At 54.9% G+C, this 25403-nt stretch overlaps 2 protein-coding genes across 2 annotated transcripts in view; both read left to right on the top strand.

Annotated features, from left to right (window-relative positions):
* LOC147220571 (collagen alpha-3(V) chain-like) overlaps positions 1-1392 on the top strand; it is an 11753-nt gene extending 10361 nt beyond the window's left edge. The window contains exon 7 of the mRNA XM_086170094.1: positions 1306-1392. Coding sequence (XP_086026220.1) covers positions 1306-1392 — 87 coding nt within the window. The remainder of the gene's footprint in view (positions 1-1305) is intronic.
* A 1040-nt stretch (positions 1393-2432) lies between these two features.
* The window catches only part of LOC147220572 (uncharacterized), a 30783-nt gene continuing 7812 nt past the window's right edge, over positions 2433-25403 (top strand). Inside the window, exons 1-49 of the mRNA XM_086170095.1 lie at positions 2433-2585; positions 6701-7336; positions 8572-8616; positions 8698-8817; positions 9345-9383; positions 9468-9521; positions 9610-9663; positions 10144-10251; positions 10337-10390; positions 10704-10757; positions 10851-10895; positions 11697-11750; positions 11823-11867; positions 11959-12012; positions 12086-12130; positions 12203-12256; positions 12479-12523; positions 12795-12848; positions 13184-13228; positions 13299-13352; positions 13671-13778; positions 14072-14125; positions 15180-15233; positions 15313-15357; positions 15523-15576; positions 16094-16138; positions 17730-17783; positions 18041-18094; positions 18166-18219; positions 18676-18729; positions 18946-18999; positions 19089-19133; positions 20153-20197; positions 20565-20672; positions 21998-22051; positions 22127-22180; positions 22315-22368; positions 22461-22568; positions 22784-22837; positions 22915-23022; positions 23250-23303; positions 23390-23443; positions 23773-23826; positions 23912-23965; positions 24543-24650; positions 24738-24791; positions 24869-24922; positions 25008-25061; positions 25160-25213. Coding sequence (XP_086026221.1) covers positions 2496-2585; positions 6701-7336; positions 8572-8616; positions 8698-8817; positions 9345-9383; positions 9468-9521; positions 9610-9663; positions 10144-10251; positions 10337-10390; positions 10704-10757; positions 10851-10895; positions 11697-11750; positions 11823-11867; positions 11959-12012; positions 12086-12130; positions 12203-12256; positions 12479-12523; positions 12795-12848; positions 13184-13228; positions 13299-13352; positions 13671-13778; positions 14072-14125; positions 15180-15233; positions 15313-15357; positions 15523-15576; positions 16094-16138; positions 17730-17783; positions 18041-18094; positions 18166-18219; positions 18676-18729; positions 18946-18999; positions 19089-19133; positions 20153-20197; positions 20565-20672; positions 21998-22051; positions 22127-22180; positions 22315-22368; positions 22461-22568; positions 22784-22837; positions 22915-23022; positions 23250-23303; positions 23390-23443; positions 23773-23826; positions 23912-23965; positions 24543-24650; positions 24738-24791; positions 24869-24922; positions 25008-25061; positions 25160-25213 — 3549 coding nt within the window. The 5' untranslated portion in view covers positions 2433-2495. The remainder of the gene's footprint in view (positions 2586-6700; positions 7337-8571; positions 8617-8697; positions 8818-9344; positions 9384-9467; positions 9522-9609; positions 9664-10143; positions 10252-10336; positions 10391-10703; positions 10758-10850; positions 10896-11696; positions 11751-11822; positions 11868-11958; positions 12013-12085; positions 12131-12202; positions 12257-12478; positions 12524-12794; positions 12849-13183; positions 13229-13298; positions 13353-13670; positions 13779-14071; positions 14126-15179; positions 15234-15312; positions 15358-15522; positions 15577-16093; positions 16139-17729; positions 17784-18040; positions 18095-18165; positions 18220-18675; positions 18730-18945; positions 19000-19088; positions 19134-20152; positions 20198-20564; positions 20673-21997; positions 22052-22126; positions 22181-22314; positions 22369-22460; positions 22569-22783; positions 22838-22914; positions 23023-23249; positions 23304-23389; positions 23444-23772; positions 23827-23911; positions 23966-24542; positions 24651-24737; positions 24792-24868; positions 24923-25007; positions 25062-25159; positions 25214-25403) is intronic.

Below are 25403 nucleotides of genomic sequence, written 5' to 3' on the forward strand. Positions count from 1 at the left end.
AGGTGAGCCTTTGTCTTTGGTTTGGTTGATTGGTCGGAAAGCGGGAAGCGGCAGCCAAACGTGCCAGCGTCCTCACGCCCGCCATCTTGCCTTAACATAGTGATGCATTACTAGCACAGTACTAATGCAGTAATAGGACAGTACTAATGTAGTACTAATGCAGTAATAGGACAGTACTAATGTAGTACTAATGCAGTACTAATGCAGTAGTGCAGTGTGAGAAGCTCCTCCTGGGTCAGATGGTTCTGGTGGCCGTGAAGAACCCGTGGAGTGGAAGCAGGAATGGAGCTGCTCGGTGGTGACCTTCATGTCCTTCATGTCCTTCATGTCCTTCATGTCCTTCATGTCCTTCATGACCTTTATGTCCTTCATATGTCCTTCATGACCTTCATGTCCTTCATGTCCTTCATGTCCTTCATGAGGTCATCAGCCCCTCGGCTCCATCAGGAGGCGGAGCCTCCGCGGCGCCGTCAGGATGCTTTAGCGGTGACGGCGGCGCAGACGACGCCTCCCGCTGGGACGTTTCCAGGAACCTCCTCCTCTTCATCTGTTTGTGTTTTCCTGTTTTATGGAGCTGGATCTTCACCGTCTGATCCGAAGTTCTCCCCCCGGCCTGGAGGTAATGGATAGCAGATCATTGGTGGTTGGAGGCTCTGGTTCTCCGTTGTTCTCCAGAACGTGGCTAATCACCGTGTAATGGCACGCGTGGACATCTGGATCCCAGCAGACCCTCAGGTTCTACTCTTCTGTAGAGGGTGTGTGTGTGTGTGTGTGTGTGTGTGGTGGATGCTTGACTCTGATTGGCCGCGGGGCCGGCAGGAAGTGACATCACAAGCCTTATTTGCCAAAACTTCCTGTTGTGTCTGCAGGTTCCACCATCTGACTCTGGACTCCCTGCTTCATGGACTGCTAACAACACACACACACACACACACACACACACACACACACACACACACCGTGTTTATCTGAGGTCATGGGTTTCTTTTTCACAAATGGCAATGAACAAGTGACCAGTCTTCACCTCTGTGTGTGTGTGTGTGTGTGTGTGTGTGTGTGTGTGTGTGTGTGTGTGTGTGAACATGAGAACATGCTCTGGGAGGAGATGTGGTCTGCTGAGCGGGCCGACAAACGGAGTGTGACGTCGGGCCTCTGGGACGGAGGCGGTTCCTGTCCTGGTCCTCATTAAGTCTTGAAGGTCTCGGGTCCTGGATCTGCTTCGGCTCGGCGGCAGGAGCAGATCCAGGAGATCCATCTCCACGGGTTCCCTGATCTCCATGAAGGCGGTGTCATGTTCTCCTTCAGGCCGTGGAGATGTCGGACGCCCCCGGAGGTCTTCACCGGGGTGTGACGGACAGGCGGGTCTTGAGGGATCTGCTCAGATGGTCCTGAGTCCACGTTTCATCTCCGTGACCGCGGAGCTGCTGGTGACCTTCAGCCGGAGGTCAGAGGTCACGGCCTCCAGGTGGGCCGGTCCTCCTCTGGTCCTTCGAGGCCGTCGCCGTGCAGGTGGAGGCCGAGGTCTGGTCGGAGGAGCGGAAGCCAGAAGGACCTCCGGAAGGTGGAACCTCGTCGGATACTGACGAGAAGAACCTTCTGTTCAGGAGGAGAATCTGTCAAAGAGGTAGAGGAGGTTCTTCTCAAGCTTAGATACAAAGAGAACCTCTGACCTCCAGGATCATCTGTCCTCGGTTTGCTCCGCTTGATCCTCCTGGAGCTGAAGAAGGCGGAGCTCAGAGAGGAGAAGGCTCGTGTTGGTTCCTCCTCCCTGTGGTCTCCAAGCAGCGAGGTTCTCCTGAAGGCCCGTCCCTGCACGTTCAGAGCGGGTTCCTCCTCCGCCGTCGCTCCTGATTCCCCGCCAGATGTTGGAGAGCATCAGACCTCTGCAGGTCCTCCTCCGCCTGGAGCTCCGGCTCCTGCAGGAGAGGAACCAGGGTCTGCTGGGGACGTTTGACCTCCTCTGGTTCTTCTTCTTCCTTTCTTCTGTAGAAGATGTCATGCAGCTTCAGCTCCCTGGGGGCGGAGCTTCTGCTCAATGGGGGCGGGACTTGTGCTCCAAGGGGCGGGGCCTCGGCACCCTGGGGGTGGAGTTTCGCTCTGGGGGGGGGCTTCGACTCACTGGGGGCGGGGCTTCGGCTCTCCTCAGCAGATGAAGGGTTAATGTTCTCCTCAGCAGATGAAGGGTTAATGTTCTCCTCAGCAGATGAAGGGTTAACCCCCCCAGGAACCTGTGGGTTCCACCTCCACAACAGCAGACGTTCTGCTGACCATGTGAGCGTTCACAGGTCTGGTGGGCGTGGAGAGGTGGATCTGTGTGTGCACGCTCCTCAGGCTGATCATCATCTCAGCTTCTTTGTGTTTTCCAGCCACAGCCGCGGCAGAGTGTGTGTGTGTGTGTGTGTGTGTGTGTGTGTGTGTGTGTGTGTGGCGGGGCCTCCTGGGCTGGGACCTTCTCCTCTCAGAGGAGCAGGCAGATCCTGGCGTCTCCTGCAGTCATGCTCCATCATGCCGGCCGGCTGCTTCTGCTGATGTGTTTGCTTCTGGACGTAGAAGGTCAGGACGGGTGGAGGAGACCCAAGGTCCAGGTACCGTGTGTGTGTGTGTGTGTGTGTGTGTGTGTGTGTGTGTGTGTGTGTGTGTTTCCTGGAAGTCCTTTGAGCGTGAAGATCTCAGATCTGCTGCCTCGGCAGGCTGAGAGCCGCCTGCCGACACGGCCGGCTGGTGGTTGCCATGGTGATGACTGGAGCAGAAACCAACAGACCTTCAGCAGATGGTGGAGGTTCTTGCATGTTGTTGACGGGTCTCCTGGAGGTGTTCACGCAGACGGTGACGCCCAGGTGACCTCCTGGACGGGTCCAGGCTGCAGGTTCTGCTGTGTGAAGGACCTGAGCTTTGCTGATCTTCTGCCTGGACTTGATGGTTCTCAGTGGACGTTGTGAGTGAAGCTGCTTGTGAATCAGATGGAGGTCAGCGAGAAGGTGACCCCCCCCCACACACACACACACTGATTAGCTCCACTCTTTGATCCATCTGGTGGGGGCAGATCTTCCATGGTGGTCCTCCAAGGAATCCAATCCTGGCCATGACGGAGTTAATTCCTCCACACACACACACACACACACACACACACACACACACACACACTCCTCCACCTTCAGCAGGCAGACCTGTGGACCTCCTTAATCCAAAGCCAAACTCTAATCTAATCCCAGGTCTCGACCCCCCTGGAGGAGATGTTTAATCTGGGGGGTCAGATGTTTGGGTCCAGGGGAGGAATGTCGGACCTCACACACACACACACACACACACACACACACACACACACACACACACACACACACACACACACACACACACTGGAATGAAGACCCGTTAACCCCAAAACTCTGAATGGCCACCAGAAGATGTTCTGTGAGCTTCTACCATGATGTCGTCTTCTCCATCGAGGGGGTTTTATTTCGGCGGGAGCAGAAGGTCCTGAGCAGAGGCGATGAAGGTCTTGGATTGATCCGGACTGTCGGGTGCAGGTTCACGTTCCTCGGCCTGATCCCGACCCTCAGGGCAGAAGGTCAGAGCAGCTCGGAACGAGAAGATACAGTGGTGTATCATCAGCAAAGAGTCACGCCAGCATGACGGAGGTGAAGGTGGTGAGGAGGACGTCAGGAGGTCAGGAGGTCAGAAGCTGAGGGGTTGTTCTTGTATCTCCTGCTCCTGGTTCTTCATCCCTCCAGGCTGTGTTCATTCCAGACCCTCCTCCTCAGGTTCTCCTCCAGCCTGGAGCTCAGGAGGCTCTGCAAGACCCGGCCGGTCCGGGGGGGGAGAACATTCCTCTGTCGCCCCAAGATTTACGGACACCTGATTGGCTCCTCGGCTCCTCGGCTCCTCGGCTCCTCTGTTGCCGTGGCTGCGAGAAGATGAGGTGGAGGTGGACGCCGGGGGCCTCCTTGGATTTTTGTCATTGCTCTTTGGAGATGATCTGTCAGGAGGTCCTGGGAGGAGGAGGAGGAGGAGGAGGTCCTGGAGGAGCTCGTTGTAATGGAGGAGGACCATCAATCTCGTCCAGGTGTCTCCTGTCAGCGTCAGCACTTTCCCAGAATAAGTGCATGTTGGTCTTCAGCGCTGGAGGGCACAAAGATCTCCCAGCAGCTTCTTCCAGGAGAACCTTCTCTGATGACGCGGCGAGACTCTAACGAGCTGTGCGATCACACGCTAAGGCGTTACGACAAACAGCTGTTCCCCACGTGCTAGGACGTCATTAGCACGTTAGCACGTTGGTGTTCTCCAGCGGGCCGAGGCTGGAGGACCATAAACCCTGACAGGATGACGGACGACGGCACGTCGAGTCGTCGCAGGTCGAGCCGGCAGAAGACGACCTGAGGAGTGACGGGCTGCTAATGTGACGTTCCTTTGAGGAGAACCCCGGAGAACCCTGGAGAACCCTGGAGAAGGAAGGTTCAGGCAAGAGGAGCGCTTTGGGTCTCAGAACCTCACCTGTGTCGCAGGAAGCTGGTTCCTGTCCCGGCACCTTCAGGCCCGCGGCTCCTCGTTTCTTCTCCGAGGAGGAACTCGGCCGACCTTGTTTACGTCCAGACCTGTCACTCAGCACCAGGAGGATCTGCTCCTCCTCTGCGTCGCCTCGGGCCCGAGGTCTTCACTTCCAGTAGAAAGGCAGAGATGTTTGTCAGACGTGTCCTCCTCCACCACCCCCGGCACGCTGAGGCTCCTAATGGGCCGGAGTCACGGGAGGGCTTGAACTCCGAGGTCGGATCTCCTCGGTTTCTCCTCGGTCCACTTTGAGATGACAGATGACGTTCCTCTAATTGCCGCGACTCCTGACCTTTGGAAGGACCGTCTGGTTCCAGGTCCGAGAAGGTCACACCTCAGAAGGTCAGAGGCGACCGGACCACAGAGGCAGCGGCGGTGGGTGTTCTGGTTGCGATTGAGAACATCAGCTGTCCAAAGACACTCATCGTTCTTCTCTGGTTCCTGGTACCTGGTCCTTTCCAGATACTTGTGTCCGTACATGAAGGTTCCTGCGAGGGGCTCTGGTCCAGGTCAGGTGTTTCTCCTGCCTGACTCCTGAAGTGTGGAGTCTTAACATCGACCTGAACCCAGAAGGCTTTCCTAATGAGTGAAGGCCTAGAATGACAAGAACGTCCGCCCTGAGATGGACGATGTGCTGGATGTGTCGGAACCAAACACGGCTTTGGACCAGAAGGTGCAGTGACAACAAGTACTTGTCCACGCAGTTCTTGTCCACCCAGTAGGACCTCATGACACGTCTCGTTCCCATCTGGGTTCCATCAGCTCAATTTGCCTGGACCTGGTGGACCTGGTACTGATTATGAGGTTCTCCAGAGAGGTTTGATGGTCCTGCAAACCTCCATGTGTTTGGTCTCTGGAACTCTTAGGTTCTGCGTGGACTTGAAGCCCGGGTTCGGTCACGCCGGTTCCCTGCAGAACCTCCAAACATTTGCTGCTTTGAACTTCTCGCCGCTCTGCTTCCTTTCATCCTGGTAAGCCTGAGGTGGAACAGCCCCCCTTCTGCCCCTCTTCTGCCCCCCTTCAGCTCCTCTTCTGCCCCCCTTCAGCTCCTCTTCTGCCCCCCTTCTGCCCCCCTTCTGCTCCTCTTCTGCCCCCCTTCTGCCCCCCTTCAGCTCCTCTTCTGCCCCCCTTCAGCTCCTCTTCTGCCCCCCTTCAGCTCCTCTTCTGCCCCCCTTCTGCTCCTCTTCAGCTCCTCTTCTGCCCCCCTTCTGCCCCCCTTCTGCCCCCCTCCTCCTGCTGCCCATATGTCCTTCAGATCCACTTTACTGCTCCTCATTTCGGAGCTTCTCGGGTCATCAAACTGGATTTACTGCCCATCCCTTTACCCTGTGTGTGTGTGTGTGTGTGTGTGTGTGTGTGTGTGTGTGTGTGTGTGTGTGTGTGTGTGTGTGTGTGTGTGTGTGTAATTGATGGAGGTCGTTTGAACTCCTCTAATGAACGGAAACCGTCCGTGCACGCTGTTAGGGGCGGAGCCTCTGGTTGTGTCAGAATGCAGCCTCCGGATTGGTCCTCCAGGCTGCGGTGCAGAACATCAGGACGTGGACATCATCATCATCATCTAACGTCTCCTGGTCTTTGTAGATGTTTGACACGTGTGTGTTGGTGTTCAAACGAAGCCCGTCAGGCCGGTGTCATCCAGGTTCTGTCAGGGCAGAAGGTCCGGGACCAGAACCGAGCGGACCAACACCTCAGCCTAAGGTGCGGTCCTGATGGTAGTCCAAGAGACCTGGATCTTCTGCAGTGTCGCGTCCTGGGTTTAGATGCTTCAACGTGTCCTATCTGAGGCGAGTCCAGGTCCGGCTCAGATCTGCTGACTGACGTCCACCGAGACCTCCAGGAGATCCTTCCTCTGCCGTTCCAGCATCAGAACCTCCCACGTGGCTGATTTCCACTCGGGGTCTCAAATATCAAAAAATCTGTCTTCAGTCGCCGGAGATCTCGAGTCCGTCCAGATCTGCAGCTGGTTCTGTGGAAAAGTTCAAGCCTCAATGGTTTTATGGAGAAAACATTTGTTTGTTTTGGTTCAGCAGGAAACATCTCCACCCCCTCCCCCGGCAGGAGGAGTCTGCTGAGATGTTCAGGTCCTGCGGTCCGAAGGTTCAAGCGGCTCACGGACGTCGGGTCTCTGACAGCCTCTCCTTCTGCTCTCTTGCAGCATGAGCTCCGGCCACGAGGGCGGCCTCGAGGAGATGGGACGGTGCCTTCAGGAACCGGCCGGAAAGGCTCGGGCCGGGGGAGCATGTTCATCGTGGACGAGGACGTGGACTTGTTGGACCCCGTGTGGATCCGGCCCGAGCTTAAGCCCTCCAGGATCTCGGGGAACCAGAAGGGTAAACCGGAGCAGGCCTCCAAGGACCTGGAGGAGAACTTTACCACGGAGAAGAAGACCGGCTTCGGTCAGAGGGTTCCCCCGCCGCTCCCTAGGAAACCGTCCGACCACGTCGCTGGACCGGACGTGGCTTCGCCTAAGACACCCGAGCCGGAGGTACCTGTCGCCTCCAAGTCGCCTTCAGATCCCAGGACATCCCAGGAGTCCAGCAGCGACCGGACCGGGTCGGCCTCGCCTGCACCTCCTGCCCTGGGCCACTCCGTGACCTTCACCCAGGAGAGGCCCACCAGGTCTCCACAGGAACGTCACTCAGAAGAACAAAGCGGCAAGAACCCAGAGCGGGACCGAACCCAAACCGTGAAGGTCGTGTCCCGGAATGGAGACCTGGTCCAGGGGTCCAATGGAAAACTGTACCAGCTCCTGAGTGGACCCAGGGGCTGGATGGGTCCTCCAGGACAGGAGGTGAGCACTGGTCTTCCCAACCCTGCGCCATCAGCTTCTCATTACTCCATAACTTCTCAGGTTCTCAGTACTTCACTGAACGGTACTCCATTACTTCAGAGAGCGTGAGATATCACTGAATATTCACTCTGTAGTCCAAATACAGGAAAGGATGCATTTGATGGGGAGGATCTAACATCCAGGAGAAATTAGTCCTGTGACCAAGTCATGTAAAGGGTCTTCTGCCAGAACTGTACGACTTGTATCTCTTGCGAGGCGTCTTCAGAAATGGACCAGAGCCGCCATCTTGGTTGTAGTGTCTTCGGGCAGAAAGCAGCCGTGGGGTTCCGAGTTCTCCGAGGTGGAGGAGGACGTTCCTCGCGTGGTTGCGGCCATCGGGAGGAAGTCGTTTGCGGGTTTGAAGGAAGCGACCTTGTAAATCTTTGTTCGGGTTCCGTTCGGCTCCAGCCTTCTGAAGCCCCTGAGGTCCTGCTGAGGCTGCAGCCGGGCGCCGTCAAGTCGTGCTTCATGCTTTGTCCATCAGCTGCCATCTGAATATGATCAGGGAGGGTTCGGGCCTCCGGCGCCTGGAGCCGCAGGTCTTTGATGGTGCCGTCTGGTCCCTGGAGACCTTCTCAGCAGACGCTTTGACTTAAGGTGGGAGTGGTGTCCTGAGCGAGGGGGCGTCCACTGCCGCGTTCTGTCCGAGGTCATCGTAGAAGAACCCGTCTGATGAAGCAGATGGACGGGCCGACCCCCTTGGCCTCCACGGCTCTGGGGGATTACCCCGATTGAAGGCCCGATAACCTCAGCAGAACATGACGTTTCCTCAGAGTTGAAGAGGCGTGGCTGTAAATCATATGCAGGTGCTCCGGGTTGGACGGAGGCGACTGCAGTGTCTCCATCGGAGGGATCTGATGGCCGGCGACACCAAGGATCTCCAACCGTCCGTGTGACACCAGAGCTGTGCCAGGAGTATTTGCCCTCTCTGTCCACCGATGGTTCCTCAGTGGACTGTGAGGAGCAGCACATGTTCTCCTCCCCCCCTGAACCCCGAACCTCCTTGATACCCAGGTCTGGACTTCAGGACTTTGACACTTGGACATCAATATGAACACAATCCAGGAACGTGTATTAGCAGAACCTTTGATAGAAGGTCCAAGAGCTTACAACGTAGAACAGTTGAGGGCTTCTTTGGTCACAGATGTTTGAACGTCGGGCACCTGATGGTCTCCTGGTTTGTCGCTCTCCTCCAGGGGTGTCCGGGTGAACCTGGCAGGCCTGGATTCAAAGGAGACAAGGTGAGCCGGTGGAGAAGGTTCTGCCGTCTGATCTTGTAATCCAGGCGGTATAATCTGATTGTTCTGGCTCCTCCCCCTTAGGGTGGGACTGGTCCTGAGGGAAGAGTCGGAAAACCAGGGGAACCAGGACCTCCGGGACCTCCAGGTTTGCCGACCTTCTATCTGTGGAGGAACAGCGCCGAGGAGTGGGCCTCCTTCCAGGTGGTGTAGAACATCTCCGGCCGACATGTTTTCTTTGCGAGTGGGAGGGGGGGTCATCCCAACCTTCATGTTCTCCATTATAGATATTTGATTAGCCTAGCTTAGCATAAAAGCTCCGTGAAGGACGATCCAGCGATTCCGACGCTCCGATGTAGCAGTTAGCAAGCGTACCTGGTTCCTCTGAAATCGGGTCCTCACCAGGACGTCACGGACTCCCCACCTCTTTGTTTTCGAAGTCGGTTCCAGACAGAAGGTGAGACAGGAACCCGGTGTAAACATCTGGTTCGTCCGTGTCAGCCGTCGGTCTTCCAGGCGTGGCCGACGTCTCCGTCGCCGCCGTTCGTGCAAACAGACCATCCATCATGATCTCCTTCATCTGTGAGGGACGGCGCCGGAGCATGTTTGTGGTTGGGTGATGGCCCTCCAGATGGCTGAGTGAAGGCTGGAGCGTCTATCTGTCATTCATGTGGTTTCTTCAAACATCTCCGAAGCTACAACTTCTGCTCCCTCTCCTGTTTCCCTTCCAGCATAGCAGCCTCTTCCAGCTTCTGCGCGCTGGGTGGCCTGTAAGTCCGCCTCTCTCCATGCCAGCTTTCACGCGACAAACCTTTGTCCTTCTAACTCCCGGTTTCTTCCCTGTGAACTTGCAGAGCCAAGAAGGCCCCGCAGGACCTCCTGGAGAGACGGGCAGGTCCGGCCTGCAGGTGCCTGATGACCTCCGTCCACAAACATCTACGCAAACCAGGCATGTTTTTGGGAAACCTCTTGAAGTTGTGTTTCTGTCTCCTCTAGGGTCTAGCCGGAGAACCCGGGGAACGTGGGAGACCTGGGGTGCCTGGAGACATGGTAAGACCACCTGCAGGTCCAGGTCCAGGACCGTCTCTTTTCTAAGTGTCATTTCACAAGACTGCCAGCAGAGGGCAGCCTCCTCTGAGGAGAACATCACGGTGACGTCCGCGACCCAGTCAGGTCGGAGGTCCCTGAAGGTGTAGCCATGGCAACTAAGTGCACCGGTGACATGGAGACCAACCATCCTGACAAACTTCTCAGCAGAGGAACAACCTGAAGAGAAGCATCCTCCTGAGGCGTTCTTCTCGATGTTCTCGGTCCTACCTACGGAACCTGACCCTGTGGGTTCTCAGCAGAACCCTTTGAGCCTCTGCTCTTTCCTTCTGCTGGTGAATGATGTTTCCAGGGTTTGTCTCGGACAGACGTGGAGATTCTGGATGTCACTGCTGTTTGAAGAAGACCTGATAGAACCTGTCTGCCACCGAAGGATGCGTTGACTGTCGGTCCAGAAGATTAATGGCTGCGTTCCTGTGACAGGGTGACCGAGGGCCCAGGGGCCCCTCAGGACCGCCGGGGGCTCCAGGGCGGGACGGGCTCAGTGGAGAGGACGGCGAGGCTGGACCTTCTGGAGTCCCTGGACCACCGGTGGGTGTTCTCCATGTTTAGCATGTGAGGCTGCCCTGGAGATCCACGTGCTGACCACCTACCATCTTCTCCTCCTTCACCTCAGGGCCCGTGGGGGTTCCCCGGCGAGCGAGGGGCCAAGGGAGAGAAAGGCGACGAGGTGAGGCAACCTCTCAGGTTCACGTCCTCCAGAGGCATCCGAGAGGGACGCACTCAGGAGAATGGTTATTACAGATCAGGATTAGATGTTCTTTTGAAGGACCCAGCAGGTTCCACCAAACTTTACTCAAACTTTGTGGACTTTCTGTTTCTGGTCCAATCAAGTCATAATCTGGAATAGGTGACAGTGTAGGTCCAAAGATGACTTCTCATAGTTCCACATCTCAGCATCTTGGTTGTGCTATCACTTGGTTTAATAATCCCATCCTCAGGACCAGCAGAACCCACGCTAATGTTCCTTCTGGTCCTCTCAGGGTCTCATTGGCCACACAGGACCCGAAGGGGGCGATGGAGATCCTGGCGAGAAGGTACTGGTGCAGTCGGCTCTTGAATACAGTGAGTGTACTGAGAAGGTCCACCTGAGGGACGTGACGTGAAGCTGGTTTCTCCTCCCCCTGCAGGGCTCCAGTGGGCCGCCAGGTCCACCCGGTCCTGCCGGCGCCTCGGTTAGTCTCCACCCGCCTCTCCTGACCCCTGCTTGTACCTTCTGTCCCATGAATACTAACCAAACATCAAGAACTTCTACCCAGCTCAGGGTCTCCATCCTATATTTTTACTCCAGAACACTTCAGTGCCGTCTTGTTATTATACCTTTACTGAGTATATTTATGTATCATAGTACCTTCTCTGGAAGCCCTCCTGAGAAGTTCTACCTCCCAGCATGTATGTGGTCTCATTTCCAATAAACGGTGGGATCAGGTGTTCCACGGTGGGTCGAGAAGAAAACTTCAGCCACCTAAACCAAACAAACCCCTAGTAATCCCTCCTGGATTAACTTGGACCTGTGTGGTGAGAGGACGTCTTCTGAGCTTTGACTGAAGGGCCAACTGGAGATCCTGCTGCTGTCAGCTTCTCAGACCTTCCGTTAGACCTTTGGTCAGCTCTCAAGTCGAACCTGCGGTCAGATCTTCAATCAAACCTCAAGTCAGACCTTCAGTTAGGTCTTTGGCCAGGTCTCAGATCAGACCTTGAGGAAGACCTTCAGTCAGAGCTTCACATAGACCTCAGGCCAGATCTTTAGTCAGACCGCCTGGACTCTGAGACAGATCCAGGACCCCGAGTCTGTCCTAATCCCCGATCCCTGACTCCAAACCCCTGATCTCCAACCCCTAATGAGATGTGAGCTGGAGTCTCTTCAACCCATCCCTTGGACAAACTGGTCCTCACACATGCTGTGCTGGCCTCCGTCCACCAGGGGGCGACCCGCCGTCCTGCAGGTCACTGATCTGTGCTCTGATTGGTTGCAGGGCCCTCGGGGGACCAGGGGGGCCGAGGGACCCGAGGGACTGCATGGACCTGATGTGAGTCTCCTGGCGTTTTGAAGGTAGCCTGCTGAGTGGAAGGTAAGGTCTTCACCCTGTCCTGTGTTCCAGGGGGAGGACGGGCTGGACGGGCCCCCGGGACCACCGGGCCTCACGGTGAGAAGACCGAGGACCTCCATCACTGACGCTTGGACGAGATGGATCCGTGCAATGTGTGTGTGTGTGTGTGTGTGTGTGTGTGTTCCAGGGGCCCGCGGGTGCCACGGGGCCGGTGGGGGCTCAGGGCGTGAACGGCTCTCGGGTAGGTGTCCAGGTGCCGCCGGTCGCTCGGTGGAGTCCAGGTTCTGAGGGATGTTGTCTGTCCTGGTCCTCAGGGGGACTTGGGGCCGGCCGGCAGCCCGGGACGGAGTGGACTCCAGGTAGGTCCAGGAGCTTCTCCGGCAGGTTCTCCACCAGCAGTCACGGCCTGAGGTTCTGTTCTCGTCCATCAGGGGCCTCCAGGCCTGGAGGGACAGGTCGGCCCCCCGGGACTCAGGGGAGCTCAGGTGAGTCTGAGGCTCCGCCCACCCGTCCACTACGCCTTAGGGTGGTACAGATATCCATGGCCAGCTAGCAGTGCCCCCTCAAAGTGTTAGCAGACATTTTGGTTTAATCCCCCTGCAGGCACTTGCTAGCTTAGCATGCTAGCTTAGCATGTCAGCCTCTGTCAGTAGTGAATGGGAAGAAATCGTGTGACTGTCTGATGTCCTCCTGACTGATTCTCACAGGGGGTTCCGGGAGGGAGCGGCGCCGCCGGGCTCAGAGGAGATCCTGTGAGTGCCTGGACTTCACCTTCTCACACCTTCATCTGTTCATCTCCTCACACCTTCAACCCCTTCATCTCTTCACCCCTTCCTACCTTCACCCTGTGCCTCGAGTCTGATGGACAGACGGGAGCTCGGCTCTCGGCTCAGGCTGTAGACCATCTGAGGGCCAACATCTAACGAGGCCTCAGACCTGGTGCCGCTGGTCTCAGGTGGAATCCAGACCTCCAGAGATGTTCCTCTGTTCCTTTTGGTTCTCAGCTCTCTGTTTCCTCCCCAGGGGCCACCGGGGCCACCAGGGCCCAACGGGGACCCCGGATTTGAAGGGCCGGAGGTGAGGCACACACACACACACACACACACACACACACACACACACACACACACACACACACACACAGATGTTGCAACCTTTGTGTGTGCAGCCTCTCCTGCCTCTTGCTGCCACCCAGTGGTTGAAATGTGTTGTTGCATAAGGAGAGCAGGAAGTCCATGTTCCTGGTCTGAGGACCATGTTCCTTCTGCTGTGAGGTCCATGCTCTTCCTTGACGTTCGGTTTTTGTGTAATGACATGGTCTCTCAGGAACTCTCAGAACCTGTTCTGGACCTCCTTCCTCCAGCTGATTGCTGATGTTCTGACCTTCACTGTCTTCTCTTTGGTTGACCCAGGGACCTCCAGGCCAGCGTGGACCTGCCGGTTTCCCTGGAAACACGGTTGGTGGCTCTTGCTCGCTCTTCATGGACCCTTCTGCCGGATCTGCTGCTGACTGCTTCTCCCTTACAGGGCAGCCGAGGACCCGACGGGGACCGAGGAGAACCAGGTTCTAAAGGAGACAAGGTAGGAACCTGGAGTTTGAAGACAAGAGGACATTGCTGGAGGCTCTCCAGCTCCTCCTCCTTGGAGGGATCCTGAGAAAACAAACTGGGGAACCTCAGAGAAGAGCTTCCTTCTTCTCCCCACCAGACTGTTGTGAAGGTTCTCAGGGTTGTGGGAACGTCTGGGTGAAATGGGGGAACGACAACAAACACGACTGGCATTGGAACATAGAACCCTGAAAGGAACTTCCCTGACCAGATGTCTCCAAACCTTTCAGAGCAGAAGAGGCAGGTCCTTTCAGGACTGTCTGCTCCACTGACGTCTTGCTTGTTCCTCCAGGGTTCTCATGGAGCGGCGGGGATCACGGGCCCTCAGGGGGAGAGGGGCCCCTCGGGTTCCCCGGGGTTCCCCGGAGCTCCGGGCAGACCGGGTTCCAAAGGCACAGAGGTACCACAGCAGAACCCTCCCGAAACATCTCCAGAACATCCTTAGAACATCTTTAGATTGTGTGTAGAACATTTCTAGAAAGTCCAAAGAACTTCCCAAGAACATCTTTTGAACGTCTCTAGAACATGGTAAAGTCTTCAATCATGGCTGAGTCGTCACAAAGTTCAAACCAAAAGAGAACGTCCGGAGAACATCAGTGACCGGTCGGGTCAAAGAACCCTGGAGGTCCAGCCTCTGGTCTCCAGTGGATCCACAGAAGGTGGAACCCTGGCTGATGTTTGTTTGCTCCTCAGGGCTCCAACGGGGAAGCAGGTCGCCAGGGAAAGCAGGGCGGAGTCGGCCTGAAGGTCCGTGGTGATTGGCTGCTCGGAGACACAGTACTACTGCACTACCACTTGTACTGATACCCAACACTACCTGTACTACGGCACTACTGTGAAATACTACTGTACTACTGTGAAATACTACTGCACTACTGTGAAATACTACCACACTACCACTTGTACTAATGCCCAACACTACTTGTACTACGGCACTACTGTGAAATACCATGCACTACTGTGAAATACTAATGCGCTACTGTGAAATACTACTCCACTACTGTGAAATACTACTGCGCTACTGTGAAATACTACTCCACTACTGTGAAATACTACTGCACTACTGTGAAATACTACTCCACTACTGTGAAATACTACTGCACTACTGTGAAATACTACCACACTACCACTTGTACTAATGCCCAACACTACTTGTACTACGGCACTACTGTGAAATACCACTGCACTACTGTGAAATACTACTGCGCTACTGTGAAATACTACTCCACTACTGTGAAATACTACTGCACTACTGTGAAATACTACCACACTACCACTTGTACTAATACCCAACACTACTTATACTACTGCACTACTGTGAAATACTACTGCACCACTGTGAAATACTACTGCACCACTGTGAAATACTACTACACTACCACTTCTACTAATACCCAACACTACCTGTTCTACTGCACTACTGTGAAATACTACCACACTACCACTTGTACTAATGCCCAACACTACTTGTACTACTGCACTACTGTGAAATACTACTGCACTACTGTGAGATACTACTGCACTACTGTGAAATACTACTGCACTACTGTGAAATACTACTGCACTACCACTTCTACAAATACCCAACACCACTTGTACTACTGCACTACTGTGAAATACTTCTGCACTACTGTGAAATACCACTCCTGAAATAGTACTGCAGTACTGTGAAATAGTACTGCAGTACCCCCATGAATGCCTCTGCCCTCCAGTTCAGTGTTGTGGTTTTGTTGGGTTCTGCGTTGGGTTCTGTGCTGTCGGGCTCCTGCACCGCAGGGTGTAACCTGTGGTCCTCCTGCAGGGGGTCCGGGGTCCGGAGGGACGGAGCGGCAGGCCGGGGCCCCGGGGGACCAAGGTACTGGACCCGGCCTCTGTAATGAGCCCGTTACCGTGACGACCTCAGGAGTATCTCATTGGCTCTCTGTCCTCTTCAGGGTCGCCAAGGACCGAAGGGCCACGCCGGCCAGCCGGGGCCGCCGGTAATCCCGGGGGATTAGAACCCGCACACACACACACAGCTGCTGACAACACTCCCAGGACGGACATCCAACCTTTTCATTGTGTGTGTGTGTGTGTGTGTGTGTGTGTGTGTGCGTGTGTGTTTGTGTGTGTGTGTGTGTGTGTGTGTGTGTGTGTGTGTCCAGGGTTCGTCCGGCCCTCCGGGACCCCAGGGTGCAGAAGGAAAGCCTGGTACACAGGTTCCCGTTCTACCATATTTCAATCCCTCTTCGAGTCTCCGCGTTCTCTCCCCGGTTCCCACCGTTCTGATGTTCCAGCTCACATCTGGGTTCCTCTTGGACCCTGATGAAGATCCACCACATACTCTTCAGTAATCAGTAACCCTCAGTAATCTGAGTCAATCATCTTATAGCTTTTAGCTGACTCACCAAAAGACTACAAAGATGGCCGCCTGAAGATGTGATGTAATTCCAGGAGGAGCCACCGGGGGCAGTACAGCCCCCGTCTGTGGACCTCGCTGGACGTCCAGTAGGTCTGAGGGACCTCCTGGACGCGTACGATCCTCCGTCCTCCAATCGATCGATCCACCCACAAATCAATGGGGTCGATCGGGTGGAGCCCCGGCCTGTCATGTGACCATTTCCTGTCGGCTCGTCACCGGTGGATTATTGATCCGGGATCGGCTGATCTGCTGTGATTACGGTAAAGGACCTTTTCTTCTGGAGGCAGAAACCCGTCTCCTGTGTGTGTTTCCAGGGTCTTTCCGGGGCCGCCGGCGCCGAAGGACCCCAGGGGCTGCAGGTGAGGCCCCGCCCACCCGTGACATCACGGCGGCTGAGGCCCCGCCCCTCAGGGGCAGGAGGCCCTGGAAAACATGCATGGATTTACACTTCTAGAGACGCATTAGAGTGTGTGTGTGTGTGTGTGTGTGTGTGTGTGTGTGTGTGTGTGTGTGTGTGTGTGTGTGTGTGTGTGTGTGTGTGTGTGTGTTGAACTTGAGCCTGAACTCAGCGTTGTATTTGAGTCTGAAAACTACAGATGCAGTATTTGCGTTGAGAATGCTAATAGAAAAGCACAGAGAAGGCCAGAGGGAGCTGCATTGTGTTTTTGTAGACCTAGAAAAAGCATATGACAGGGTGCCAAGAGAGGAGCTCTGGTATTGTATGAGGAAGTCTGGAGGGGCAGAGAAGTATGTTAGACTGGTGCAGGACATGTATGCTCGCTGTGAGACTGTGGTGAGGTGAGACTCCATCAGGGATCAGCTCTGAGCCCCTTCTTGTTTGCAATGGTGATGGACAGGCTGACAGATGAGGTTAGACAGGAATCTCCATGGACCATGATGTTTGCAGATGATATTGCGAGGATCTGTAGTGAGAGCAGGGAACAGGTGGAGAAACGTCTAGAGGTGGAGGTATGCTATGGAAAGGAGAGGAATGAAGGTTTGTTGCGCCAAGACAGAATATATGTGTGTGAACGAGAGGAACCCCTCTGGAACGGTGAGGCTACAGGGAGTGGAGATCAAGAAGGTGGAGGATTTCAGGTACTTGGAGTCAACAGCCCAGAGCAGCAGAGAGTTTGGGAAAGAGGTGAAGAGACGGGTTCAAACAGGCTGGAATGGGTGGAGAAAAGTGTCAGGGGTACGAAGAGATGGAAGAACATCAGCCAGAAGGAAAGGAAAACTGGAGAAGACACTGGTGAGATGATCTACAAACACCGACAATGACCAAAAGACAGGAGGCAGAGCTGGAGGTCGCAGAGATGAAGATGCTGAGATTCTCTTTTGGGAGCAACCAGGATGGATAGGATCAGGAATGAGTCCATCAGAGGACACATGTTAGATGTTCTGAACATGGAGATGGTTTAGTCATGGACAGAGAAGGGGGAGTGAATATATTGGTAGACTGATGCTTGGATTGGACCAAAGAGAAGATTTATGGGCGTAGTGAGGGGATATGAGGTTAGTAGGTGTGAGAGAGGAGGTTACAGAGAATAGGGTTGGGTGGAGAAGGAGGACTCACTGTGGAGACCCTGAAGGGGAAAGCCCAAGGGAGAAGAAGAAGATGTGAGTCTGAAAACATGGCAGTTTGAAGTTCCTCCACCTTCCTCCCCCAACTCCTCTTCCTGTTTCTCCTCCTCTTCTTCCTCTGGGCTGAATCACAATGAAGTTCCTGTAATGACATTTAAGGAAAGAAAAGAAGGTCCTTGACTCCCTTCAGATGAAATTGGAGAGGAAACAATGAAGTGAGAAATCAGACGTCTGAAAAATATCCCATAATTTCACGGCTCGGTGAGCCCTTTCACGGCAGGAACCCGTCGACTCCTCTTCCTCCTTCCTCCTTCCTCCTGCGGTCTTTGTTCGCCGCCGTTCAGCCTGAGTTCTTCTCCCCCCCAGGGTCCTAAAGGGATCTCCGCAGAACGAGGCGTGGACGGACCTCCGGGTTCTCCGGTATGTTCTTCGGTTCCCTCAGCTCAGCTCAGTGGACCAACAGGCTTTCTGAATGTCTAGCTGTCAATCAAACAGTCCGGTGGTTGTTCAGACCAGCTGTCAGTCAACCGGGTTGGCAGATGAATCGGTTTGTTGTCACTTCCTCCCAGGAAGTAGTCAGACCCCTCAGATTGGTTTGATTGACAGCTCCGACAGTGGTCCTCAGGTCCTGTCTCCATGGAGACGGACCTCTCATTGACCCCAGCTGTATCTTCCAGGGCCCGGCAGGGAGACTGGGCCCCCCCGGCCTCCTGGGACCCCCTGGAGAACAGGTGAGTCCAGATGCACCGAGAGGTCGCGACCTCCAGGGTGTCCCGCCTTCACCTTCTGCTCTTTTCCCCAGGGCTTCCAGGGGAAGCCGGGCGTGGAGGGGCCGCAGGGCCCGGTCGGCACCCACGTAAGTCCATGTGAGGGTGAACCGTCTAGTAGGCCATGAAGAGGGGCCAATGAGGTTATTGAGGTGTAAAAGGGGAGGAGTCAGTCTCCATCAATCTTCCAGACCAGTTCCAACGGTGACGTCCAAGTCTGTCAGGTTTTTACAGATTTTATCTGGGGACTCAGATACTGGACTGCAAATCCAGGTAACATCCACGCAGCATCCAGGTAGCCTCTAGGTACTGTCCAAGCAGTCTTAGAAGCCTCCAGATATAGTCCGGTTAGTGTTCAACTGGTCTCCAAGTACTGTCCAAGTAGCGTCTAGGTAGCCTCCAGATAGTGTTCAGGCAGCATCCAGGTAGCCTCAAGGTAGCCTTCAAGTAGTGCCCAGATAATATGAACATGATAATACCCCACTGTAGCTTAAGGAAACACCAGGCTGACATGTGACTGAACAACTTTTTCCTTTGTCCTGCAGGGCATCCCGGGGAGCGCCGGCATGCGAGGGCCACCAGGGGTCATCGGGGAGCGAGTGAGTGACCTTTGTCTCCATAGGTTTCCAAAAGTGAAAGATGTAGAATCAGACTTGAAGAAGTAGCTCTCCCCAAACACAAACATGGAGGGTCTGGACTTTGAAGGAGCAGAAGTGGGGGGTTGGGAATCCTGGACCCTGTAGAAGGGGGAGCTTCAAAGTTTGGGGGACAGAAAAATCTCTGATCCTGTTTTCCATCCTTGTCATCGTCTCCAGGGGGAACCAGGGGTGCGAGGGTTGCCCGGGCCAGTCGGACAGCCGGGACCCCCAGTAGGTGCCCTCACCTCTTTGTGCTTCTCTATCCTCTCAGGGGTAGAAGGACAGGTTCTCACCACCCATGTCTGCTCTTTGGGTTCCAGGGCCTGCCAGGTTCTCCAGGGGAACGTGGACTTCGGGGCCCCCAGGTGAGGCCTCCCCACCTAACCTGGTCTCAGGACTCAGCTCCTCTGGACTTATCTGGTCTTTTGAGACCAAAGGCATGTTCCAGATGAAGGAGTGAAGGTGTCTGGGCTCTGTCAGAACAGGAGTATTGAGGTCTTCTTCTTCCTCTTCTACTTCTTCTTCTTCTTTTCCTCCTCCTCTCGGCTTTTCCCTTCAGGGGTCTCCACAGTGAATCGACCTTCTCCTTCTAACCCTCTTCTCTGTATCCTCCTCTCACAACAACTACCTTCATATCTTCTCTCACTTCGTCCAATAGGCTCAATAAGATAGTGAAGAAAGCCCGCTTGATAGTGGGTCTGAACCTGGACCATCTTCAATCGGTGGCAGGGGGGAGGGTGAAGGACAGACCGGGACCTATCCTGGACCAGGACCTATCCTGGACCATCCTTCCCGCCCCCTGGGCCACCGTTCATCCCACCCCGGTGCAGAACCGAATGCTTCAGAAGCTCCTTTGTGGCCACGGCCATCAAACTGTACAACAGCACAGAACTCTGAGCAACCTGAGTGCTCCTGAGGCTGGTTTTCCAGAATTCCACAATCTCACTTCCCCATCCACTACATCACCCATTCATGTCATGGCCTGACTGTCTTCTTTCGTCCCAGCCTGCACACCTCCTGCCTATTTTTGTTTATTTTCTTCTTGTCATTGCTGTTGTCGCTCTGTTTATATTGTTGTTGAGTTACGGTTGTGTATTTTTCACCCTCACTGTTCCTTGATGTTGCTGATTGTCATCCCTGATGTTGTTGTCTACTATCTATTTATCTGCTGTCTATTTATTTGTTGATTTTTTTTTGTCTTGTTATCTTGTCTTCTGCCTTCTATTTATATTTATATTCATATTTTTTCCTTTTTTTTATTTGATATGACTGTTCCGCTGCTGTGACAAAGGGATCGCCCCTATGGGGATCAATAATGTTTATCTTATCTTAGTAGGCTTCTTCATGTTCTATCGTCAGTAACACGGCTTGTGTTGGTTCTCAGGGTCGACACGGAGATGACGGGGCCACAGGAATCGAGGGGCCGCCGGTAAGTGACACCCCAAACACAGACGGACAGGAGTTAGCAAGAACCAAGCAGGACACCGACTGGGTTCTAGAGGAGGGAAGATGGAGGTGTGAGAACCTTAGGCAGGAAGAGACGGCCAGATCTGGATGGTCCAGGAGTCCGAAGAAGGCTGAAGTACCTCTGAGGGCCACCGGGTGGCTCCTGGAGATGGTTCCTCTGGTCAGGAAGGACTGATCTGAAGTATTTTCTCTAAAGAAAGGATGATATCCAAAATAAAAGCTACAGGAACAGAAGACAAGAAAAACCTTTTATAGTGAAGAGGAGGACTTTGGCCTTCAGTTGGCAGCTTGGATTTCAGCTCTGACTGCTTTTACTCTCCAAACTCCAGGGGCCTCCAGGACTGCCAGGTGTTACCGGGGCGACCGGGAAACTTGGACCCAAAGGGAGCAACGGGCCTCCAGGACTCCAGGGGCCACTGGGGCCGCAGGGAATCCCAGTGAGTTGCTGTTGTGGCTGTTGTTGTTGTCAGTGATGTCGTTGTCATGGTTGTCATTGTTGTTGTTCATGATGTTGTCATTTCAATGTCGTCATTTCTGTTGTTTTTTTGTAGTCTTTGTTGTTGTCAGTGTTCCTGTAAGATGTTGTCGTCACTGGTTTCTCCACGATCGGCGTATTCTAGTGCCTTTTGTGTAGCCGCCCGTCCCGACTGGGGTCACCCTACAACCTCCGCTTAGCCACCCACTGGTGTATGCTAGTATCTCCTGGCTGGTCTGCCTGTTCCTTCCCCAACCCTAACCCTGCCTGTTTGATGAGAGATGAGATGAGAACAACTTTATTAATCCCGAAGGAAATTGCTGTGCCAGAGTTTCAAGTAAAAAACATAACAGTAATAGATAATAGTGGAAAGGAGGAAGAATAAGAAATATAATGAAATATAAATTGTCTTAGCTGTTAGCAGTAACTACAAAGATTGAAGATTCCCTGCGGCTGAGGGAAGAGGAATTAAAAAGTCTGATAGCCTCAGGTAGGAAAGACCTCCTGTGGCGTTCAGTGGAGCTCCTCGGTGGTATCAGTCTACGACTGAAAGAGCTCTGACAGGACGTCAGTGTCCATGCAGGGGGTGATGGATGTTGTCCATGATGCTGAGGAGCTTCTCTGAAACCTGCACCACAGACTCCAGCTCCACTCCCAGGACAGATCCAGCTCTCCTGATGAGCTTGTTGAGACTGTTGGTGTCAGCTGTCTTAAGCCTGCTGCCCAGCACACAACAGTGTAGAAGATGACGCTGGACACCACCGAGTGGTAAAACATCTGCAGCATGGTCCTGCAGACGTTGAAAGATCTGAGCCTCCTGAGGAAAAACAGACGTCTCTGACCCTTCTTGAAGATGGTGTTGGTGTTAAAGGTCCAGTCCAGTTTATTGTCCAAGTGGACACCCAGATATTTATAGGTGTCCACAATGTCCACATCAGTACCCCTGATGGTGACCGGATTCAGGTGGGTCCTTTGTTTCCTGAAATCCACCACCAGCAGAAAACAACCACCAGTTGTTTTTGGCCCTTCTTGTTCTCGTGCCTGTTCTCTGGTTAGAACCATGTGTTCTGGTCCTGGGTGTTCCCAGGTCCAACCCCCCTGGGCAGAGTCGCTGGCAAGCCTCTCCTTTGGGGTCACCATCAAGACCATTTCCCTTCTTGTCTTGGATGTTGTTGACATTGTTGCTGTTGTTTTTGTTCTTGTTGTTTCTGTCAATATTATTTTTGGATGTTGTCATCAAGGGATTTGTTGTTGTCATGGTAACCCCCCCCCCCCCCGGTCCTGCAGGGCCTCCTCGGTGTCAACGGGCTGAGCGGCATCTCAGGGGAAAAAGGAAACAAGGTAGGGTGACCTCGGACTCTGGGGAAGGGGGGTCAGTTTAGACCTGGAGGACGACCTCTGCTTGCCCCCCCGCAGGGAGGACCCGGGCCCCCCGGGGACGACGGCCACGCTGGACCGGAAGGACAGCAGGTCAGTGGAAAGATAATAACCAGAGAAACCCAAAGGTCAGTGACTTCCTGCTGCCTGACCTCGTCCATGGCGTGTTTCCATGGCGATAAAAGTTCTCCAGCCCCCCCTCAAATATCGTACGTCTGCCCCCCCAGGGGCCCCCGGGGCCAACAGGTGAGGAGGGCCCCCCCGGGCGGAAGGGAGACCAGGTCAGTCACTGCTTCAATCAGGGTGAGGGTCAGGGGGCGGGGCTTCCGGTGACCCCCACTCCGAACACCCGCCCCCCCTTTTCTGCCGGCAGGGGGACCCGGGTTCCTGTGGGAGAACTGGTCCACCAGGAACCCCAGGAGACAGAGGACCCGGGGGTTCCAAGGGCCTGCAGGGGCCACCGGGACTGGATGGAAAGGAGGTCAGTGATTGGTTGTAACGGGGCGGCGGAGTGGGCGGGTCTAAGTCCAGTGTTGGGTCAGACTACTTCCTGGAACAACAGGAGGTCTATCAGGTGCTCTTCAGAACGGAAACTCAGCTGAAACCAGGACGGGAACCTGCATGATGATGATGATGATGATGATGATGGAGGTTGATGGTGATGATGAAGATGATGATGATGATTGACCCCCCCAGGGAGATGTGGGCCCCCCTGGAGAAGCAGGAGATCCAGGCGCCAAAGGAGAGAAGGTAGGGTTTGATTCCAGATGTTTGAGGCGGGAGAGGGAAGGTCTGGCGGGTTCTCCTCAGATGTTCTCCGCCCGCAGGGTGAAGCCGGACCCCCGGGCCTGTCCGGGCCCGAGGGCTCCTGGGGGGCCCTGGGGGGGAACGGCCCGCGGGGCCCCAGGGGGGCCAAGGGCCACCTCGGGCTGATGGTGAGTGTCCGACACGACGGAGCCTTCTTCTCATGGACAGTAGACACAAGCTTAGATCGGGACGCTGTGACCCGGCACAGCTGGAGAACCTCGATGAGGAGGTCTGATGGATCAGAGTCTCCCCTGATCCTTCAGAAGGTCCTCCAGGTTCTCCATTTCCTCCCTGCGTCTCCAAGTGTTTTTCCCAGATGTTTGTGTGAGGCTCCTCAATGTCCTCCTGCCTGCAGGGGGAACCCGGGCTGATGGGCGAAGGCGGGGCGGCGGGTGGAACCGGATCCCAGGTGAGTCCTTCAACAGGTTCTCCTGGAGGCGTCGGTTCATCTCGCGCTAGAACTGACCTTCACACTTCCTGTGACCTTCACCTCAGGGCGGCCCAGGACCTCAGGGGGACCCCGGGCCCGACGGACCCCCCGGACAGAAGGTAGACCGGCATTCACACCTTTGCCTGTAGAACTCACAACCCCACAACACAGGTGGTCCTGGAGCCAGAAGGTCCCACCAGCTGGGGAACCTCAGGTCACCAGAGTCCACCTGGACTTCATGACACCTCCTGCCTCACCCTTCTCACATGTCTCACACCTGACTCGTGGTTATGTTCTTCAGCTGGCCGTCACAGAGCGCCTGTCCACCCACTCCACACACACACACACACACACACACACACACACACACACACACACACACACACACACACACACACACACACACACACACACACACACATGTGATGGTTTCTGTCTGTGCCTGCAGGGGGAGTCTGGAGCAGCTGGAGACCCTGGACCTCCAGGATCTGGAGGTCTACAGGTAAATACTGAGCTCAATGGTGTGTGTGTGTGTGTGTGTGTGTGTGTGTGTGTGTGTGTGTGACCTGGCCTTGTCCTGTCTGCAGGGAGTGTCTGGACCGCGAGGCGTCAGAGGAGACCCGGGGACCCTCGGGCCCCTGGTAAGATGTGGTGCTGCTCCTGAAGGTCTGAGGTTCTCCTCCGTCTGGAAGCCCCGGTCTGGGTTCCTCTTGGGTTCTCCAAAGTTTGTCTCCAGAACGTCGGGGTGGTTTTCATTCATTTACCTTCAATATCGTACGGGGACGGACGCTCGCTGGATTCTGGTCCCGCCACCGAGCTCCAATCAGAAGCCGGCAGGGTCACATGACCGCCTCAGGCGGCACTTCCTGCTGAGCAGCATCGTAGTTCCTTATTTACAGGAATAAACTACAAATGGTTAACGGACTACAAGGGTTAATGAGCTACAACTGTTAAAATACTTTTTAATGAACTACCAACGTTAGCAAACCAAACATGCTAACAACCATATTTTGATCAAATTACAAATATTAACTTACTATAAAAGGTAATGGACTACAAAAGTTAAACTGCAAAAGGTAATGAACTACAAGTGTTTGCTAACTACACGTTAGCATGGTACAAATGTTAGCATACGGTGCAATGTTAGCAAACTTCAGATGTGAGTCGGCCTCCGGATGCTAAGAGTCTGGGGGTTCCTGTGCTTTGCGTCTCCCGCAGGGCGGGGGGGGCCAGCCGGGGCCCCTGGGGGACCAGGGAGCCAAAGGGGAGCCGGGACCTCAGGGACAGAAGGGAGATCCTGGAGCTGCAGGTCCGGCGGGTCTTCAGGTGGGTGTCCAAGCTGGACCACAGTGAGCAGAGCTCCCGAAGCCGCCCCATGCAGGGACGTCCGTCAACCTTGTGTTGGTCCTCCAGGGTGAAGAAGGACCCCCAGGGATCCAGGGACCCCCCTCCCTCCCCGGCCTTGAGGTCAGTGCAGAGTTGGTTGGAACGGGTCTCCTTTGGACCCGACCTTCTTCCTGATGTCTCCTCCTTCTCCTCCACAGGGGCCTCCAGGGCCGACAGGAGAACCGGGCCCCCCCGGCCCCCCCGGGGCTCCTGTAGGTGACCTTCAGTTCTCTGCACTTCCTCCAACGTTCTGAAGAAGGGAACAGGAACCTCTTCTAATCTCTGTCCTTCTCGCAGGGAACCAATGGGAGTCCAGGGTCGTGGGGGAACCAGGGCACGAAGGGGGAGCAGGTCAGATGTGTGTGTGTGTGTGTGTGTGTGTGTGTGTGTGTGTGTGTGTGTGTGTGTGTGTTGTTTATAACCAGACGTTTCCCCTGAACCCCCTGCAGGGAGACGAGGGCAGGTCCGGCAACCCGGGGAAGACGGGCCACGTCGGGCGGAGGGTGAGGGTTCACCTTCTGCATGATCTTTTGACAAAACGTTGACATGGAAGAAGGTGGAGATGTGATGGAGGTCCAGGTGGAGGTGGGGTGCATCAGGGAGCAGCTCTGAACCCCTTCTTGTTGCTGTGCCGATGGACCGGCGGGCAGATGAGGTTAGACAGGAATCCCCGGGGATGATGATGTTGCAGAT

This window comes from Fistularia commersonii, chromosome 23, assembly GCF_037954325.1.
Source record: "Fistularia commersonii isolate RoL2024-O1a breed Wild chromosome 23, RoL_Fcom_v1.0, whole genome shotgun sequence".
Taxonomy (NCBI): Eukaryota; Metazoa; Chordata; class Actinopteri; order Syngnathiformes; family Fistulariidae; genus Fistularia; species Fistularia commersonii.